Source organism: Hylobates moloch, unplaced genomic scaffold, assembly GCF_009828535.3.
Source record: "Hylobates moloch isolate HMO894 unplaced genomic scaffold, HMol_V3 SCAFFOLD_6, whole genome shotgun sequence".
Classification (NCBI taxonomy): domain Eukaryota; kingdom Metazoa; phylum Chordata; class Mammalia; order Primates; family Hylobatidae; genus Hylobates; species Hylobates moloch.
This window is the reverse complement of record NW_026652281.1, coordinates 79,070,285-79,088,037: the sequence shown is the minus strand read 5'-3', so window position 1 is coordinate 79,088,037 and position 17,753 is coordinate 79,070,285. Positions and strand designations below refer to the sequence as shown.

Sequence of the window (17,753 nt, the reverse complement as noted above, 5' to 3'; positions counted from 1 at the left end):
ACCAGCAAGGGCAGTTGTTTCTGCCACCTTGGCCCCAGCAGCTCCTGGGGCTTTCCGGGAGGCAGGAAGGCCTGGGTTTCCCTTGCGCTGGACTCCCTAAGCCTGCCGGGCTCTCTCGACTGCCTACCTGCCTTCTGTCTTCAGTGAATTCAGTCTGGCATAGACCCTTTCCTCAGGTCACCCACCAGCACTCCAACTCTCTTCCTCTGTTCCCTCTGACTTTCTTGTGTGGATATTTTGTACAAAGAGGTCTTACCAATCTCAGACCCCCCAGTGGCCAGGAAGCCTTTTCACAGGCAGGGAATCCAATCTTCCCCACCCAGCCAGAGGCAGTAGCCACCAGAGCTGCAGCAGGAAGGCGTGATTGGTCACCCTGATGTTTGGTTTTCCAGGCGTGGTGCGCTGCCCGCGCGTCAGGAAGAACAGCAGCACAGACCAGGGCAGTGACGAGGAGGGCAGCCTGCAGAAGGAGCAGGAGAGCGCCATGGACAAGCACAACCTGGAGCGCAAGTGCGCCATGCTGGAGTACACCACGTGCGTGTCCGTCCCAAGCGCGGCCGGCCAGGACTGGGCTGTGGTGGTGCTCATTTCAGATGCCTGCCCGCCCTTGTCTGGCTTAGGATGTCAGGCCAGACGGCCTGTGTCTCCGGTGCAGAGGCTGCAGATGGCTGGCTCCAGACATACTTTATTTAGCCCACATCTTGTTTTTAAAAATGTAATCGGTTGTCAAAATTTATTTTGGGAATTTTATATAAAAATCTGGATTTTTGACTTATCTTGCAAAAGTGAAAACCGATCAACACTTAGGGCCCCCAAATTCTTCATTGCTACCTGTGGGGTGTTTTTCTGGAAAGGTGAAAGTTGGTTATAAATAAATGTCCCTCACCCCATGCCATGGGCTCTCTTTTTCGGTGATGACCAAGAAGAGCTCTTTTCTGTTGATTTCCTATCTTTTAGTGGAAGCCGTGAGGTGGTAGATGAAGGCTTGATCCCCGGAGATGGGCTGGGCGCCGCAGGGCTCGATTCCAGCTTCTATGGACACCTCAAGCGCAACTGGATCTGGACCAGCTACATCATCAACCAGGCCAAAAAGGTGGGTGTGCGTCACACCGGACTACAATCTCAGGGGTCCTCGCTACTCGCCCTCCTGTCCGTCCCTGCCTGACCAGAGACTCAAATACTGGCTTCTGTTTGTGTTGAAGGTGCGTCAGGCCCCTTAAATGTGTGCCTGGCCTGTTTTTTTTCCCAGTGGATGCTAACTTACTCTGTGACGTGGACAGGTATTCCTTTTTAAAGAAGGATCAGAAGGTCTGGGTGACACAGGTCCTCCAGGAGGGAGTGCATGAGCAATGGTAAAGCAGGTGGCAGGAGACTCCAGCCCCTGGCCGTCAGTGCACAGCGGCCCTTAGCTTCCTCAGAGACCTTGGTGCATTTGTTACTCTGGGCGGCTGGGGATTTGTGGAAGCTCATGCTTCATCCCAGTGCTGTGCTTGTCTCACAGGAGAACACCGCCGCAGAGAATGGACTCACAGTGAGGCTCCAGACATTTCTGTCCAAGCGCCCAATGCCCCTCAGTGCCAGAGGTATGTGTGCTGGGCGTTCACCCCAGAAGTAAATATGGTACCAGTTCAGGGCCTAAATGACCACCCTTTGCAGCACTCATCCTGAAACTGTTGTCTCCTGTGATTATGTCTAGGCAACAGCAGGTTGAATATTTGGGGGGAAGCAAGAGTAGGCTCCGAGCTCTGTGCTGGCTGGGAAGAGCAGTTTGAGGTGGACCGAGAGCCCTCGCTGGACCGAAACCGGAGAGTGAGGGGTGGGAAAAGCCAGAAGCGGAAGCGGCTAAGGAAGGACCCTGGGAAGAAGATCAAGAGAAGGAAGAAAGGTTACGTGGTGATCATTTACATTTACTGGGCCTTGTCTTTATGTTTCGGCTTGGAGACGTGTGACAGCCTCACTCCAGCCGGGCCTGAGCTCTGCCCTTCAGCGCGGGTTTCCGCCTTCCCTTGATGTGTGGCGCTGACTCTCTGCGATGTTTGCTTTATTTCCACATCCATCTGGCAGATGAGAGAGCCTCGAATGTCCCATATGCTTCCTCTGCTTTCTCCGCCTTTGTATCTTTTAGAGCTTCTGACTTTAGGAACTCATTCAGTTCAAATGCCTAGTTTCATCTCAGCTGAAAAAATGTCAGCAACAGCCTCATCACAACTAGCCAAAATCCTGATTTTGGGGGAGTTTACCTTTTAATATCTGTGTTTATGCTAATCAGGCCGAAGTTCAAAGGCATGTTGCATTTTAATTTTTTAATTTTTATTTTTTTGCGTCAGAGTCTCATTCTGTCGCCTGGGCTGGAGTGCAGTGGTGTGATCTTGGCTGACTGCAACCTCTGCCTCCTGGGCTCAAGCAGTTCTCCTGCCTCAGCCTCTCGAATAGCTGGAATTACAGGCATGTGCCACCATGCCCGGTTAATTTTGTATTTTTAGTAGAGATAGGGTTTTGCCATATTGGCCAGGCTGGTCTGGAACTCCTGACCTCAAGTGAGCCGCCATGCTGGGCCCATGTTGCGTTTTTAAATTAGAGGAAAGCTGGGAGTCGTGTAAGCCTGCAGCACCTTCTGATTTGATGCACCCATTGTGTGGTGCCTTTTAGACTGCCATTTTGAGTTCTTCATCCGGCCAGTATTTATAGCAGAGGGGGTGGTAAGGAGACCAGTGTCTAGTTTTTAGACCACTTTCATATTGCCTAAGTGGTCCACGAGTTTTAATAGCAGCCACTGACGGCTGGTAGCTATTTCAGATAAAGACAGAATGTTTAAACAGGAACCTGTTTTTAGTGATTTATTTGGCTGGCATTCATAACAAATAGCATTCCATCAGTTGAAATGGCCCCCTCAGTTTCGCCTGTCGTAGATATGTGTAAGACCAATTTGGCTCAAAAACCTGAATTCATCACAATGCAAAATGTGGTGGTGTCACTTCGAGTCCAAATTTCCTTGCCCCACTTTTCTTCTGCCTTAATTTGGAAGACACTCGCTAAACAGTCTTTTGAGATTGGCCGTGGCATATGGTGTCTGTCCTGTGAAGGTGCTATCAATACCTCCCCTGGGCAGGAGATCTTGGCAGCCCCGTGGCTACGCTCTTAAGGTTCAGATCCTCCCTCTGCTGCTGACTCAGCTGTGTGACTTCAGCAAGTCACTGTATGTCTCTGTGTTCCTCAACAAAAAACAGTGATAACAATTGTATCCATTTCGTAAGGTTGCTATAAAGTAGTATTCTAATTATAAGATAATATGTTGAAAAAGCATAAACCAGTGCTAGGCACACAGTGAATATTCCCTGATGCTAGACTGCTGTTTTGGTGGTGGTGGTGGTGGTGCTGTTGAGTTATTAACTACACAGATCTCACTGCTGATGTTAGTTATTTAGTAGCCACCACTGTGTGCTGGCTGTTTTATATGCAGTCTCCTTCCACCCTCTCCATGGCCCTGGAGCAGAGGCCATATTGTTCCCAGATGCACTCAAGTCTACACAACACCCATGCAGTCACAGACCAAGGGAGCGTGGGGGCCTGGTGACTGCACAGTCCCTGGTCCTGCTCACTCGGCGGGTACGCCCCGAGCATGCACTGTAGGCTTCTGTACAAGATGCCTTCAAAGGACTCTGTCACAGTGGGGGAGATTGGAGATTGGCAGATAACTAACTAGAGGCTGCATTGAGCCTTCCAACCTGTTGCTGTGAAATTTGGTCAAGATAAATGATGAAAGGGGTTTAAAAAAAAATAAAATCTATCAGAAGGGGCTGAGTCTTTTGCAGTTAGTTTGTGTGACTTTAGACACACTGAGTATCTGATAACCAATACCATTAGTCACATCTCACTGGCTGGGTAGGGACCCTGCCCCTCTGCAGAGTGACAGCTCCAAACCAGGTGTTAGAGGTCTCCTCCCTTCTCCCTCTGGTGTTTTTAGGAGAGTTCCCAGGAGAAAAAAGCAAAAGGCTGCGCTACCACGATGAAGCCGACCAGAGTGCCCTGCAACGGATGACGCGGCTTCGCGTCACCTGGTCCATGCAGGAGGATGGGCTGCTCGTGCTGTGCCGCATTGCCAGCAATGTCCTCAACACCAAGGTACCAACCAGCCCAGCCCAGCGGTGGGCCTGCCCCTCACTCGGAGCTCCTTCCTGTCTGAGCCTCCCCGGGACTCCCAGCCAGAGACCACTCCTCTCAGCTGCTCTGCTTCGCCACTGGGAAAAGCATTGCCCAGAATCCTACACATTTTCTTTTTTAGAAAGATAGAGCCTTGCTCTTTCACCCAGTCTGGAGTGCAGTGGCCAGATCACAGCTCGCTGCATCCTCAACCTGGCCTCAAGTGATCCTCCCACCTCAGCCTCTCATAGTCCTGGGACTGTAGGTGCACCCCACCATGCCCAGCTAATCCTACAAATTAATACCATTCTGTTTTTCTACATTTCTTTTTAGCTTTCAGCTGCATACACATAAATGTTTGCCTAGCTGCAGGCAAACTAGTTCAGAGCTGTTCTTTCTCCTCACCAGGAGTCTAACCCTGGCCTGCTCCTTCCTCCCACCTTCATTGCCTGAAAAGCTCCCACTTACCTTCCTGTAACTGCCCATCATGTCCAGAATGATCTGCCAATTGGGCGTAATTACCCTGCTCTTTCTCTGTTTTTGGCCGGATACTTCTCACGCTGTTTCTGTCAACGTCTGGTACCCCTTGGCTCACTGGTGTGGCTGGTCCACAAGGCAGCGAGACCTCTCATTTGCCTTCCAGGAAAAAGCTCTGCCAGTCCAGTCCAGGGCCCCTTCCAGGCAGTAGTGCCACGAGGCAGCTTCGGAGGAGCCCGGGTGTGCCTCCGGGTCTCAGCCAGGCCAGGCAGGAGAAACCCAGCTGGGGCTCTGTGCCCAGATGCTCCTTGCTTGCAAACTATTAGATCCCTTGTCTTGACCACTTGTCCCCTGTTCTCTCATCCCTCAGTCCTCTCCTGAATTCCATCCCAACCTCTTTTCCAAGGAAGAACCTGAAAGGTGACATGTTGCCATCCCTAATTTCTGTTCCCTGCATCTGCAATGGCTTCGTCATTGCAGAGCTGTTGGGGAAGTGGGGCATCCCTCCATCTGCTCCAGCTCTGGTGCAGCTAAAGGAGGCGGGAGGGTTCTGCATAGGTCAGTGTTGGTGGACTCTCACCGCTTACCAGAACTTACAGGCTTTTTGGGTCACCTCATCCTTAGGGATGTAAGAAAATAACTCGTCAAGTGGCTTTCTCATGTCGGCCTTGCCTTCCTGTGTTATTGACCAAGATGTTCTCCTGGGTCTGCTAATTTTGTACATTCTGCTTCTACTAACATAACATACAAGCACAACATACAGAACATTTCTGAGCACACACGGTGCATAATTAGGACACTAAGACCTCTAAGTAAACACACTTTACATCCCCATGATTCCCTCTAATACAGCGCCCTTTCAGGCAGTTCCCCCCCGTCCCTCTGGGCACCTTTGTCACACATGGCGCCTGCCAAAATACACTCTTTCCCACTGGTCACTGAGGCCTCGTCCTACGCTTGTCTGCCCAGAATCTCTCTCAGTGTCTGGCACATGGTGGGCCCAGTAAATATTGTGAGGTGACAGTTGTGGGGATTCTCTGGGGAAGGAGCCTGCACAAAACACATTCTGTCCACTTTTTGATGGTTATTCTCCATGATGTGGGCTCTGAGGATACTGACTTTTTGTCTTGGCTCTGTGTTTCATCCAGGTGAAGGGCCCATTTGTCACCTGGCAGGTGGTACGGGACATTTTGCATGCCACGTTTGAAGAGTCTTTGGATAAAACATCTCATTCTGTTGGACGAAGAGCTCGCTACATAGTCAAAAACCCACAGGCCTATCTCAACTATAAGTAAGCCTCATTGAAGCCCCATCATTCCGGGACACGGTTACGTCATCCCGTTTGCTTAAGAGTCTGGTGGGAAGTGCGGCTATAGCACACTGAGGTGTCTGATGGGCTGGCCAAGTGTTGGAGTCTGCTGGGGTGATGGACCTTGGTTTTTTGAGGGTGAGGGCCAAGCATGATTCTGGGTGCTTTCCCATGCAAGGTATTGCTTGGACCTTATAGCGGCCAGGAGAAGTAGGTGGTGGTATCCTTTTTTTGGATGAAGAAGCAGAGATTAGATAGGCTGACTCGCTAAATACCATGTGCCTAGCAGGTGGTGGAGGCAGAGGCAGAGGCTGGCTTTTCCTGCTGTTTTCGGCCCTCAGAGCAGTTCCTGAGAGCTCTGATTGGTGGCTCCCTCCAGCAGCAAGCTAGGCAGGACCTGGGATCATTGGACAGGATGCCCTCTGCCATGTTCTTAGCAGAGCTGAGAACTGTCCTCCTGCCCTGCCCTTGTGTGTGTGACCTCAGGGAGTCCCCTTGCCTTACCAGGCTGTAAAGCGGAATGAGTCTCTACCTGGCAAGCTCTTTATGAAGGCAGCAGTGCCTGGCAGACAGGAGCCCAGCAAATGCTCGTCGCCTTCCCCTTCATTTTCTCTTGGGCAAGTCAGGCTATCCTTATATCATGGAGATGTGAAGTTTAGTGGAGTGGACACACCTGCTTTGCAGTAGATTAGAGAGCTTAAGAATAATAAACTCCAAAGCCTGTTTGATGTTTTTAAATTGTGTGATGCACTTTCACATAGGTCAGCTTGGCTGACCCCAAATCCTTCATTCGTAAAAGCTGCAGTCGTGCAACAGGCATATAAGTAACTCACGCTTCACGGTCAGCCAAGGCCAAAAACATGAGAATGGAGCTCTCTGAAGGTTCCGAACACGGGCATCATTGCAATTCCCAGACTCCAGCTTTGTCTCCTCTTCCTGCAGAGTGTGCCTGGCCGAGGTGTACCAGGATAAAGTGCTTGTTGGAGATTTCATGAATCGAAGAGGTGACTACGATGACCCAAAGGTAGGTCCTGTGTGAGTGTAGGGCTCGGCATGCTTGGGAGGTTGGGGCAGCTAGACTTCAGTCAGCTCTTCTCGTCCTGCAGTGCCCCTGCCAGCCTTAGGAACGTGGACTTTGTTTCCTGCTCACTTGAGAAATCACCGAGTCAGCTCTCTGGTGTTGGCCTGGACTTGATCTGGCTTCAAGCACCTGTTTTTAAAGATGATTAGAATCTGACAGGCCACTTTGAAGGGCTGCTGTGCCTTGGGCCTGTTTAAGAAAATAGAACATCTCTTCAGAAATTACAGGCTTCCCAGAAAGCTTGCAGACTGGGTGTGGGTTTTCTTTCTGAGTTTTCTGTCCAGAGGGGCCAAGGCGGTGGCTGACAAGGAGGGAAGCTGTCTGCTGACCCAGACTCCTGCCCTTCGCCTCAGAGGCTGCTCATCTTTCATTTCTGTGCTAACCCTGGACACTACAGTGTGTGTGGCAGGACTTGTGCCAAGTGAGGCCAGTGGACAAGGAGAGGCTGCCTTTTCCCCAAGGAAGCCACAGGCGAGTGGGACAGACAGAGAAGTACATGGCCATTGCAGGACAGTGCAGTCAGCTCCCGGAAGAGGAAGGCACAGGCCCACAGAGGTCGGGGAGGAGGCTCAGCAATGCTTTTGGATGCAAGTGACAGAAAAACCTAACCTAATGGGAGTATACGGCTTCCTTTTTCCCAAAGGCCAAGCAGTTGAGGGTAGGCAGTCCTAGTCTGGTGCAGGGGAGCAGAGATGTCATCAGGCTCCCAGGTTCCTGCCACCACACTCTGCTCCAGGAGCAGTGGCCAGCTTTCCATCCTATGCTAGTCACCCTCTGGTTGCAAATGTTGACTATGAGAGCTCAAGTCCTCACAACAGAATTCCAGAGCAGGAAGCAGTGGAGAGAGGGGCAGCAGTAGACCCACACGGCCCTTGTACTAGGGGGCAGCCTTTCCCAGGAGCCCCTGGTAGACCTGGGCCACGTGGCTGGGAAACAGTGGGACATAGCACAGGGGACCCAGGCTGCCATGAGTGGCTTAAAGTGTCCTGGTGTATCCTAGGAGGCTGGGCATCCTCCCTCCCCACAGCAAATTGAGACTGGCTAATCAGAAAGTATGGGGAAAAATGGAATAGGTGACCCACAGACACCCACAGTGTCTGCCAGTGGGCTTAGTAAAGGTGTCAGCACTGGGCGAGACTGGAAACCATGGCAGCTGGGGCAGTGACAGTGAGGGCAGAGGGAGCCACGGGGCTGGCAGGCACAGCGCAGGCACAGATGCAGCAGGGGCTGTGCCTGCACAGCCACCACGCCAGGGAGGAGCAGGAGCATACCATGTCGCATTGCACACCAGGTGACGTAACCAGCTTACTCCTCAGATCTAGGTCTGGACTGAGATGACTGCAGTGCCCATATAGAGGAGGAAATTGATTTGGGGGCCACCCGTGGAGTGTGAGGCTGGGGCAGAGGAAGGAGGCTGACTACATGGGTGAACCAGGGAACACCAGGCCTGGGAGGAGGGAGGCTGTGAGGGAGCAGTGTGTGGGGCACGTTTGAGTCATCTCACCTGGGGCTTGGGAGAGTGCCAGTGATGCAGGTGTGAGGCTGTCGGCGGGTTAGCTGGCACCAGGTACCCCAGTTTCCTGAGCATAGTGGTGAGGTGCCTCCTCTACAGACCGAGCTTCTCAGATGACAGGTGACAGATGACAGGTGACCAGGGGAGGCACCTGGTCAGTGGTTCTTGGACTTAGCTGGTGCAGGAGTTTGTTACAAGATATTCCTCGGTGCATCTTAGCAAAACCTCCCTTTAGGAAGAGTAAGGGCTTAACCTCTCATGCTCTCATGTTGAAAGGTTTGTGCCGACGAGTTTAAAGAATTTGTGGAGAAGCTTAAAGAAAAGTTCAGTTCAGCCCTAAGGAATTCTAACCTTGAAATCCCAGACACACTCCAGGAGCTGTTTGCCAGGTAAGCCGCTTCTGGGATGGTTCCATGTGGCCCTCTCAGGGCAAGAGGAAAAGGCCAGCCCTGTCTCCCTTATCAGCAGGTCCGGGAAGCGCACAGCACCCGCCTGGCTGCGTTTGGCCTTGCAGTGGCCCTCCTGTCTCTCCTCTCATGGGTGGGTTGAACACAGAATGGGACCCAGCACCCTGCCGGGCATTTATGTTCATTCTCCCATTGGTCCTTCAGGCTTCCTTGTTTGGTTGGTGTACTTTTTGCTAGGTTTGCTTACTTTACCTTTGAGGAAATTCCTATGTAAGTAACGTGCCCAAGGTCACGGTGCTTATAAGTACCAGGGCCAGGATTTGAACATAGGAGGGTCTGTAACCACTCGGCGTTTGGAAGAAGATTCTTGGGTATGAGCACAGAACCCTGTGCAATTTTTAAATCTTAAGTTCTGTGAACTAGGCCTGTTTCCTCAGCATCTTCCAAACGTAGATCCCTTTTCTCTACCATCCTCACCCAAAAAGTCCCTCGAGCCACTGTTTTTCTGAATTTCTCCCTGTAAAATGATGGCGTCCATCAGTTCTGCCTGTGAACTGTACAGCACCCTTGCTCTCAACATTTCAGTTGAAGACCTCATTCCTTCATTCACTCAACAGATAATGTATGTCTCGCCCACTGTATTGCCATGCCTAAAGAGCAGTTTGCACTCGTTTTCAGAGTTGATATCCTTTACCCACATTCCGGGTTTTGTTTTTGGTTTGCAGTAAACTGTTCCCCAGAATTCCAAAATGGCGTGGTTTCAAGTCAATCCAATGGCCTGTTTACTGATTTGTAATTTATATCTCCACATATTCTCAGTAAAGTTATGGGGCAACTTTTGTTGGTTTTTTTTTTTTTTTTTTTTTTTTTGAGATGGAGTCTCACTCTGTCACCCGGGCTGGAGTGCGGTGGCGCGCTCTCGGCTCACCGCAAGCTCCGCTTCCCAGGTTCACGTCATTCTTCTGCCTCAGCCTGCCGAGTAGCTGGGACTACAGGCGCCCGCCACCATGCCTGGCTAATTTTTTTGTATTTTTAGTAGAGACAGGGTTTCACCGTGTTAGCCAGGATGGTCTGGATTTCCTGACCTCGTGATCCGCCCATCTGGGCCTCCCAAAGTGCTGGGATTACAGGTGTGAGCCACTGCACCCGGCCTCAACTTTTAATCATAAAAGAAGACAGAGATTTTTAAAGGAGAGCCCATGAACCATTTAGAGAGAAGAAAAAGTTGCAAGTGTAACAGTTTAATACTGATTGTGATCCTGAGCATTCTGGCAGGTAAGGCAGAATAGAAAATGTTTCCAAGCCAGATGTGGGGGCTTACACCCATCATCCCAGCAGTTTGGGAGGCCAAGGCGGGTGGATCACCTGAGGTCAGCAGTTCGAGACCAGCCTGGCCAACATGGTGAAACCTTGTCTCTTCTAAAAATACAAAAATTAGCTGGGTGTGGTGGCACGTGCCTGTAATCCCAGCTACTTGGGAGGCTGAAGCAGGAGAATCACTTGAACCCAGGAAGCAGAGGTGGTTTTCACATTTTTCTGAAAAGTTTCTTTTTCTTGGCACTAAATTATAAGAGGAATTTACTATTGCAATCAAGATTAATTTTTCCATTAGTTTGTTAGAAACCGAAGAAATGTCCTACAAATGGCCAATTTGCCATATTTTATAAAAAGGCAGTTCTATGATTTATTCTTAAATTTACTTGCTTGGTATAAATACAGTAAAATAATATTACATGAAACTCAAAAAAGAAATGAGGAAATGGTTTGTAATTCTAACACCTAATATGGCTACTCTTTGGGGATTTTCATATTTCTTTGTTTTAATTGATGAATAATAATTCTATATATTTATGGGGTATAGTGTGATGTTTTGATATATGTGTTCATTGAGGAAGGATGAAGTCAAGTCAACCAACATATCTGTTGCCTTACCAACTTCTTTTTTTGGCAATAGAAACCTTAAAAATCTATTATTTTAGTAATTTCAAAATATGTAATGTGTTATTAACTGTGGTCACCATGCAGTTTTAAATCATGAAAACTTTTTCCTCTGGTCTAGCTGTAACTTTATACCCTTTGCTCAACATCTTTCCTTTCTTCATTCCTTCCTTTCCACTTCCCAGCCTCTGGGAACCACCTTTTTCCTTTTTCTATGAGAATAATTTTTTAAGATTACTTCTGGGACATTTTCTTCCTTGTGCTTTTTTTTTTTTTTTGGATTGTAACACACCCACAGTTTTAGATCCCGTTCCTCTTACAATTAACAGTGAATCTTTGCCAATTCACGTTTTTCCATGTTGCCACATAATTGTCGGTAAGTGAACATTGCACATTTTCTCAGCCCTCCTTTTTATAACAGGCAGAACAGGGTATATTCTCATTTTAATTTACATGCATAGCGCTCGACATTTGGTGAGTTTAACATTCCTCCCACTCCCAACACTTTAGCCAATAAATGGCCATCTTGAGCCAGCATCCGCTTGCTTAGTGAGGAGCTGTTTTGTTTCATTGACATGCTCTTATGTTTCTTTTGCAGGTACCGAGTTTTGGCAATTGGGGATGAAAAAGATCAAACCAGGAAAGAGGATGAACTTAACAGGTAAGTACTGATGTATAGAGTAGCTTTTCCTCAGCTACTTAACTTGGTGGCTGACAACCTATTGCACTGGGGTAATCTAGGGCCAAATCCAGCCCACTACCTGTTTGTGTAAATAAAATTTTATTGGCACACAGCCATGCCCATTCTGTATATTGTCTATGCTGCTTTTATGCGAGAACATCAGAGGTGAGTACAGTTGACCTTTGAACAACTTGTGGGTGAGGGGACGCCAACCCCCTGCACAGTCAAAAATCCACATGAACTTTTTTTTTTTTCCTTTTTTTTTTCCTTTGAGACGGAGTCTGGCACTTTCGCCCAGGCTGGAGTGCAGTGGTTTGATCTCAGCTCACTGCAGCCTCTGCCTCCTCAGTTCAGGTGATTCTCATTCTTCAGCCTCCCAAATGGCTGAGATTACAGGTGCCTGCCACCACACCCAGCTAATTTTTGTATTTTTAGTAGAGACGGGGTTTTGCCATGTTGGCCAGGCTGGTCTCAAACTCTTGGCCTCAAGTGATCTGCCCGCCTTGGCCTCTCAAAGTGCTGGGATTACAGGTGTAAGCCACCACTCCTGGCCTCACGTATAACTTTTGACTCCCTAAACCTAACCACTGATAGCCTACTGTTGATCAGAAACCTTATCAATAATAGACAGTTGATTAATATACAGGCGTAAGCCACTATGCCTGGCCCCACATGTAACTTTTGACTCCTAAAACCTAGCCACTAATAGCCTACTGTTGACCAGAAACCTTATCAATAACAGAGTTGATTAATATATATTTTGTATGTTACATGTATTATATACTGTACTCTTACAATAAAATAAGCTAGAGAAAAGAAACTATTAACAAAAATAAGGGGCCAGGCATGGTGCCTCACGCCTGTAATCCCAGCACTTTGGGAGGGCGCTGCGGGCAGATCACCTGAGGTCAAGGGTTCAAGGCCAGCCTGGCCAACATGGTGAAACCCCGTCTCTACTAAAAAATAGAAAAATTAGCTGGGTGTAGCAGGTACCTGTAATCCCAGCTGCTCGGGAGGCTGAGGCAGGAGAATCACTTGATCCTGGGAAACGGAGGTTACAGTGAGCTGAGATCATGCCATTGCACTTGAGCTTGGGTGACATGAGCAAAACTCTGTCTCAAAAAAAAAAAAAAAAGTTAGGAAGAGAAAATTATTTACTATTCACTAAGTGGAAGTAGATCATCTTAAAGGTCTTCATCCTTGTCGTCTTCATTTTGAGTAGTCCGAAGGGACAGAGGAAGAGGAGAGGTTGGTCTTGCTGTTTCTAGGGTGGCAGAGGTGAAAGAAAAATCTATGTATAAGTGGATCTGCACAGTTCAGACCACATTGCAGAAGGATCAGCTATAGTTGCAACAGATTCCATAGAGTCCACCAAGACCAAAGCCTGTGTTAACTGGCCCTTTAGAGGAAAAGTTCCTGACCCCCTAGCCTTGAATATCACTGGCCAAGCCTTAAGGTAGATTGAGGAAAGGATTTAAACTCTGAACCCATGAGCTTTCCAAGCAAAACTCGGTTCCAAAAGCCCAGGTTTTGTTTTTCCATCTTGGATAATCAATAGTCACTTTGATTTTAGCTCTGTATTTCAGTGAGAAAACTTTTTTCTTCGGAGAAAAACTCGTTTAAAATTAGAGGGAAAGAAAAGAGAAGTACTAACTACATTTATTAGTGGTCATGTAAACCCGTTTTGAGTAGGTCACCCCCTATCCACTAAAAGAAGCTTTTCTCCTGCAAAAATGGACCTGTTAGTAAAGCCTGGAAACCATCATATATTGTGTTTTCTTTTGTGAACAGTTTGGCATTTGTGTCCCTTTTGTGAGATTCAAGTTTTTTTCCCTAAGAATTGCATCTGCCTGAGCTGAGCAGTGCCTGTGGTCTCATGGCGCCCTGCCGCCCCCTCTCTTTCAGCGTGGACGACATCCACTTTCTGGTGCTCCAGAACCTGATCCAGAGCACGCTGGCCCTCTCAGACAGTCAGATGAAGTCCTACCAGTCATTCCAGGTGGGTGCCGGCTGCCCAGCAGCACAGCGGGGATGTGGGCCCTTCCGAGGCCAGGCTCGTGAGGTGCTGGCCCATGCCCTTCTCCACCGTGGGCTCTCGGGCTGATTCCCCCAACATGCCAGCCCACATGTCTTTCAACTTTATTTTTTTATCGTTGTTTTAGTTTTATTTCTTTGTGTTTATTGTGTATGTTTATGGTATACAACTGGAGGATTTGATGTACGTATACATTGCAGAATAATTGCCACGATCAAGCCAATTAGCACATCCATCACCCCACATAGTACCTTTTCTCATTATGGTGAGCACACTTGGCAATCTCTCTTCCTGGTGCATTTCAAGTGTACAGCACCAGATTGTCACCTGTCATTACCAAGCTGTGAGCCTCCAGGGCTTAGCATCTCATAGAACTGAAGCTTTGCACCCGTTGGCCAGCTTTCCTCATCTCTCTCTTTAGTCTTTAAAGCGTGGGGATGGGATCCAGTGACCTCCACAATCCCTCCCAGAGCTGAGGTTTTTAAGTCTAATGTTGAAGACAGAAAATGAAGCAGGAGAGGAAATGAGGCATGGCAAAGGACCTGAGAAAGTAATTGAGCTATATGGTGTAGCTTTTCAAATCATCACTTTGGAATGCCGAGATATTCTGGTTGTGGGAGGTCATTGGATGGGAAAGCTGCCTTTCCATGGGCAGTGAGTCATGTGTCTCCCGAGGACACAGGTCCACGTGGCCGCTGTACTGCAGCTGAAGGAAGATGAGAGTGAGGAAGGGAAATCACGGTGAACCCCCAGTGGAGCCTGGGAAGTCAGTGGTCTCACTACTCTTATACAAATGTGGGCACTTGAGGTTTAGAGAAGTTAAATCACACACCTGAGACCACATAGCTCAGTCATCACCCAAGACCCCAACAGAGAGATGCTGAGGGGGCCCAGCCAGTGCCGCCCATGGCCTCGTTCTCCCCCAAGTCATCACAAGTGAATTCTAAGGAAGACCCATTCATTTTGTATTTAATCACTGACCCTAAAAATCTGCTCCTGGCTTACATTAACAAGCCACCTAATTTGGAATACAAGGGGAAAAAAAGAATAAGAAAACAAAGGGACTTTCCTAGTCCTGCCGATGAATTCAAATGGGTGAGGACCCAATCATTAGGGCGCATCAGAGTCCTCAGAGAGATCTTGTAGCATGTGGAGCCCAAGCCCTATCCTCAGAAACTCCAGTCGAGAGCAGCGGAGTGGGGCCCTGATAAGAGTGTGCCACCCCTCCCCAATCCCGAAGGGGCCCATGGGCCACCCTTGCAGAAACAGCAGTGTCTACCCTGGCGGGGCGCTGCACATGCTTGTTACTTTGGCCACAGCGGGGCAGGGAGGACTAGGGGAAATGGACCTGGTTCAGGAAAATGCGAGGCTGGGCTTGAATGCCCTGCTTCAGAGCAGCACCCTGGCCCTAGTCTTTAACAGCCATGGCCAGGCCTCAGCACACCCAAGACTGAGTGTGCATCTGATTTCTCCTGTTTTAATCACCACCTGGAGGTTCTCTGTGCCTCCTGCAGGGACACGTGGGACCATCAATCAGAGAGGCCCAAGAAATGTCCTCCATACACTTGCTGTGCATCCCTTGAACCCTGTGTTTTATTTCCTCCTGCCTGTTTTACACATACGGTCAAGTGTACACATTTGGAGTGGAAGGCTAGTATCTGTGCCATGCACCCTCTGCCACCCCAGCATTTTGTAGATGAAAGCAAAGCCCTGTCTGAGCCTGAAGTTGCTGAGAAAAGAATAAATAGTATTGGGTGAAGTTCCAAATAAACAGTCCACAGACCGTATTTTACTGGTCTCACACTTGTTTAAAAGGAAAAAACAGTTTTTTTTTTTTCAAAAAATGTTTTTTCCAACATTGCACATGGGAATCCAAATTTCTGACTTCTGGCTGTGGGGTGGGCCTTCCAGCTGTCGTGCTAATTAGTGGCTCAGAGCTGGAGGGGACTTTGGGGATCCTTCCCACTGTACCCCACCTCCAAACAAGAAAGCCCAGCCCCAACAGCAAAAGCCGGGCTCCCTGCCTTCCAGCCAGGCCCGTCCCCAGTATTACCCCATGGCTTTTTCCTCCTCCAGTTCCATCTCCAGGTGGCACCTGGGCTCTGATGTGTGGTACCGAAGGCCTAGTCACTCTGTCTCAACCCCCAGGGGCATGGAAAGTCACCTTAGAAAGACCACTGGCCTGCGTGGCCTCCCTCCCCGAGCAGGAAGCAGGACACTTCTTCAATGACTCTTGAGTGAGGACTGGAAGGCCAACAGCAATGTCAGAGCCCCATAGGGGACCCCGCGAGGCTCCCCTCAAGGTTCCGGGAAGCCAGTGGAAGGCTGCAGGTGGGCTCCCTGTGCCTGTGACAGCCCAGCCTCTTGGAAATGTGAGTGGGTGGACCATACCCCCCAACTCACCACACATGGCCTGAGCGAGCGCTCCTATCCTATTGTGTGGGAATACACCCGCTCGCTCGTTATATTCAAATGGAAGAGAAGAGCAAAGTCACAGAAGGCTTGTCACAAGGAGTGAGATGCAGCTTCCCTCCAGTGCTCTAGGGAAGGATGATGGTGTAATGGCCACTCCCAGCCTCTCCCGTCCACCACATGGAGAGTGTTCCCCCATAAGGTCTGATGGTCTGCATGCCCAGGACTGGCCCACAGGTGCTGTCTAGAGGAAGCAGAGTTGCACAGGCTTCAATCAGACACGCTCCGGGGAACACCTGAGTGCTGCCTCAGAGCCCCAGCTGACCACCGCACCGGTCCCCGGTCCCCTTGTGTCCCTCTGCTGGAAGGAAGGTGCAGTGGTGAGGTTGCTCTTCTCTGACCCACCCCTGCCTGACAGTGTGACCTCAGAGGATCACTTAAAGTCCATGTGCCTCAGCCTCCTCTGTCGCTCGAGGTCCTGGGGGCAACACCTAAAATCCTTAGACCATGACAGGGAATTTTCTTGGCCAGCACTTTTGGGAGACAGTCCTATAGGAGCTCTCTCAGAGGCTGGCAAATGCTAGATACTGAGGAACTGCTGGTTGCTTGCCCTTTGCAGAAGCTTAGAGTAACAGAGACTCTGCTGACCACACAGTCCTTTGAGCTGCTCGTCGACTAGGCAGGGCTCAGGTCCACGAGACTTAGCAGACTGAGTCATGAAGTCACCATGGCGTGTCCAGCAGAGGCACTTCCTTCCACCTAGGCACTGGGGTGGCAGCAGCAAGAGTTGAATCTAGGCCAGGCATGGTGGCTCACGCCTGTAATCCCAGCACTTTGGGAGACTGAGGCAGGATGAGGCCAGGAGTTCAAGACCAGCCTGGGCAACATGGCAAAAAACCCATCTCTACAAAAAATACAAAAATTAACCAGGCATAGTCCCTGTAGTCCCGGCTACCCAGGAGGCTGAAGCAGGAGGACCGCTTAAGCGAGGAGGTCGAGGCTCCATTGAGCGATGTTGGTGTCACTGTATTCCAGCCTGGGCAACAGAGTGAGACCCTGGCTCAAAAAAAAAAAAAAAAAAAAAAAAGGAGTTGAATCTGTGTTCTCCTGGGACTTCCAAACAATGAGTCAGCAGATGAGATCGTTTCAGGTAGCTGCTATGGAGAAAATAAAACAGGATCATATAAGGCAATTGACCGCAGAGGAGGAGAATGGAGAAGGATTTGTTATTTGAGGGGAAATATTTGGGCTGAGCCCTGACTGTTGAGGAATCAGCCATGCAAAGATTTAGGGGAGCAGCAGGGCAAAGGCCCCAAGGTAGGATGCCTGGACTTTTTCAAGAAATGTAAGAAGGTCCAGGAGGCTGGAGGGCAGTGAGCAAGAGGTGGTATTGGGGGACATGAGGCCAGAGTGGCAGGTAGGCGGGCAGGGTCCCATTCATCAGGCTTCTTGTCGCGAAGGACTGGTTGTGGTCACATCTGCAGAGGGAAGTCCTCAGGGGTTTTGAGGCAGAGCAGGAATGTGTGGTTTGATTTAGGCATGGAAGGATTACTTTGGCTGCTGTGGAGAATGGTCAGGGGTTGGGGAAAGGTGACATGGGGAAGGAGGGAGACCAGTCAGCTGGGGACGATGGTGAGAAAGAGTGGTGGCATGGACTAGATGGGCTAGTGCAGGTGGCACGAACCCGACGCATTGGAAGGTAGAACCCACCTGACGTGCTTTTGGCTGGGTGGGAGGCCAAGGGACAGAGTGGTAGACC

General features: G+C 49.5%; 1 protein-coding gene across 2 annotated transcripts in view; it reads left to right on the top strand.

Annotated features, from left to right (window-relative positions):
* Positions 1 to 17,753, top strand: part of GTF3C1 (general transcription factor IIIC subunit 1) — an 89,727-nt gene that overhangs the window by 60,304 nt on the left and 11,670 nt on the right. The window contains exons 20-29 of one of the 2 annotated variants that reach the window (XM_032157185.2): positions 393 to 534; positions 958 to 1,093; positions 1,502 to 1,583; positions 1,697 to 1,885; positions 3,965 to 4,122; positions 5,766 to 5,908; positions 6,869 to 6,950; positions 8,797 to 8,909; positions 11,464 to 11,526; positions 13,453 to 13,546. In XM_032157185.2, coding sequence (XP_032013076.1) covers positions 393 to 534; positions 958 to 1,093; positions 1,502 to 1,583; positions 1,697 to 1,885; positions 3,965 to 4,122; positions 5,766 to 5,908; positions 6,869 to 6,950; positions 8,797 to 8,909; positions 11,464 to 11,526; positions 13,453 to 13,546 — 1,202 coding nt within the window. The remainder of the gene's footprint in view (positions 1 to 392; positions 535 to 957; positions 1,094 to 1,501; positions 1,584 to 1,696; positions 1,886 to 3,964; positions 4,123 to 5,765; positions 5,909 to 6,868; positions 6,951 to 8,796; positions 8,910 to 11,463; positions 11,527 to 13,452; positions 13,547 to 17,753) is intronic. The other variant, XM_058440848.1, reaches the window with a different exon arrangement.